The sequence below is a fragment of the Suricata suricatta genome, chromosome 7 (assembly GCF_006229205.1).
Source record: "Suricata suricatta isolate VVHF042 chromosome 7, meerkat_22Aug2017_6uvM2_HiC, whole genome shotgun sequence".
NCBI lineage: Eukaryota > Metazoa > Chordata > Mammalia > Carnivora > Herpestidae > Suricata > Suricata suricatta.
The window spans coordinates 29,871,311-29,873,578 of record NC_043706.1 but is presented as its reverse complement, the minus strand read 5'-3'; the positions used below and the strand labels follow the sequence as shown (position 1 = coordinate 29,873,578).

Sequence of the window (2,268 nt, the reverse complement as noted above, 5' to 3'; positions counted from 1 at the left end):
TGGACCGTCCCCCAGGGCCGCTTCGACTCCTTCACTGTCCAGTTCAAGGACAGGGACGGGCGGCCCCAGGTGGTGCGTGTCGGGGGTGAGGAGAGTGAGGTGACCGTCGGGGGCCTGGAGCCGGGGCGCAAGTACAAGATGCACCTGTATGGCCTGCACAGGGGGCGGCGCTGGGGCCCCGTGTCCAACGTGGGCGTGACCGGTGAGTGATGGGGCAGGGATCAGAAGTTTTCAGGGAGAACTACCTTTTCTCATTAATAACCTGGATGACTGTTCTGCTCTTTTGCTGGTCCTTAAGGATCCAGATCTTGGCCTTCATTTCATGCCATTCTTCCATGGCCCTGGGCGGTGGCCTGTGCTTAGTAGTGTGGCACATGCTGACCTGAAGCCTCATCGTACACACTAGCATGACCTACTTCTGATGGTCAGCCATTGGGCACCTCTAAGAATGCAGTGTGTCAGGCACGGGTAAAGCAAGCATACACACACGTGCATGCTCGTGCACTTGCACACACACACACACACACACGCATGCAGCACACAAGAAGGAAAGAAAGATACAGGACGACATCCAATCACACTGGGATGACTAAATAATTAGGCAACATCTATAAGATGTTATGCCATCACTGAAATGTTTTGACATAAAACAGTTACTTGATAATATTACATTGAAAAGGGAGCCCCCACATTTTATAAGGATGCTAATCACAGCCACTGGGAAACCACATGGCATGGCAAGAAAAGTGGAAAGAAACGCGTCTCACAGGATGCATGGTTTGTGGAGCAGGATAGAATGTTCCAGCTCTTTTCTTGCTTTATTCTATTCTGTGTTGCCCAAATTTTTCTTAAATAATGAGCATTTCTTTTATATTCAGGGACTATTTCCTTTAAACATAATATCTTCGTCCTTGTGCTCTTTCCGTCTCTTCCCCAGTACTCTCACATTTATTTCGTTCCTAATTTTGAAAAAATTATTTCTAGCCACTAAGATTGAGGGGGGACAAATCACAAGGTGAATTAAATTCTCAAAGGGCAGTCGGGGTGGCTTTTCTAAATTGGTGTGAGCCCAGTGCTGATGCCTGGTGAGAACACTTCACAGAGACCCTCTGCTGGTGCCAGAGGCCTCCTGTGAGGGCCTCTCTGTGAGCATGGGGCTCGCCGCCTCGATTGACACCCAGTGAGCGGCTCTGGGAGGCTCACTGTCCTCTCCTGAGCGTGCTCCAGACTGAGGAATGATTCACAGCCTCTCTGACTCCTGGGGGATGGGCCTCTTTCTCTCTGTGCCTTCTCAGGAGTGTGGCAGGAGCAGGAGAACGGGAATGATCGGAAAGTGGATGTGAGAGCAGCTCCCGCCCTGTAGAAAAGCTGTTAATTTTGATCCACTGGTCAATTTTATTGCCCTCTGTCACAGCAAATCACAAGCATTCACAAAGTTCAGTGTAAGGGACCCACGGCCCTTCTCCACACCCACCACCGGATGATCATTTTTATACTCCAGGGCTTCTTTCTATGCCTACATTGTTCTGATGAAATGAATATCAACATTATGGAATATGTAGATATAGAATATGGAAAATAGGGAAAAAACTCTCTCATCAGAACCTTTTGATCCAATAGCTGCCATTAATAACAATGTCAATAACATCCTCTCTCTGCGTTTCCCATGCAGGCGCATGTTTTCACGTTGCAGAGTGGTCATATGATTCTTGGCTCATCCTTTGTTTTTGTACACTGCTTATATCATGAGCATTTATTTTGTGGCTGCACAACCTGCATTAATCATCATTTTAATGGTTATTTGATGCTCCATGGTAAAAGTGCCACAACAAAATTAATCATCTTCTGTGGGCCATTTGGGTCCCTGACACATCTTGCCATTATGAATAATCCCATAATGGATCCCATGATGCAACTTTTTCCTGCTTTTTCATAATTTTCTTAGGATAGCTGCCCAGAAATGGGATTATTGGGTCAAAGGAAATGAGAATTATTTTGGCTTCTGACACACATCCGAAAGACCTTCTGAATGTTTACGGTGCCTGCCAGTCCGTGTGTGAGGGGGCTTGGCAGCCTGTCTCAGCAGTCTCTGTGAACGAGTTACTAGCTGGCTAATCCAAAGGCTCTCCAGGCTCCACTCTACACTGGAGGGCTTATTCCGGCCTCTACTCCACAGCTGGAGGGGCGTATTCCCACCTCTACTCACAGCTGGAGGGGCGTATTCCCACCTCTACTCACAGCAAGAGGGGCGTATTCCCTCCTCTACTC

General features: G+C 47.9%; 1 protein-coding gene across 1 annotated transcript in view; it reads left to right on the top strand.

Moving 5' to 3' along the window:
- Positions 1–2,268, top strand: part of TNXB (tenascin XB) — a 53,899-nt gene that overhangs the window by 41,751 nt on the left and 9,880 nt on the right. The window contains 1 exon segment of the mRNA XM_029943153.1: positions 5–202. Coding sequence (XP_029799013.1) covers positions 5–202 — 198 coding nt within the window.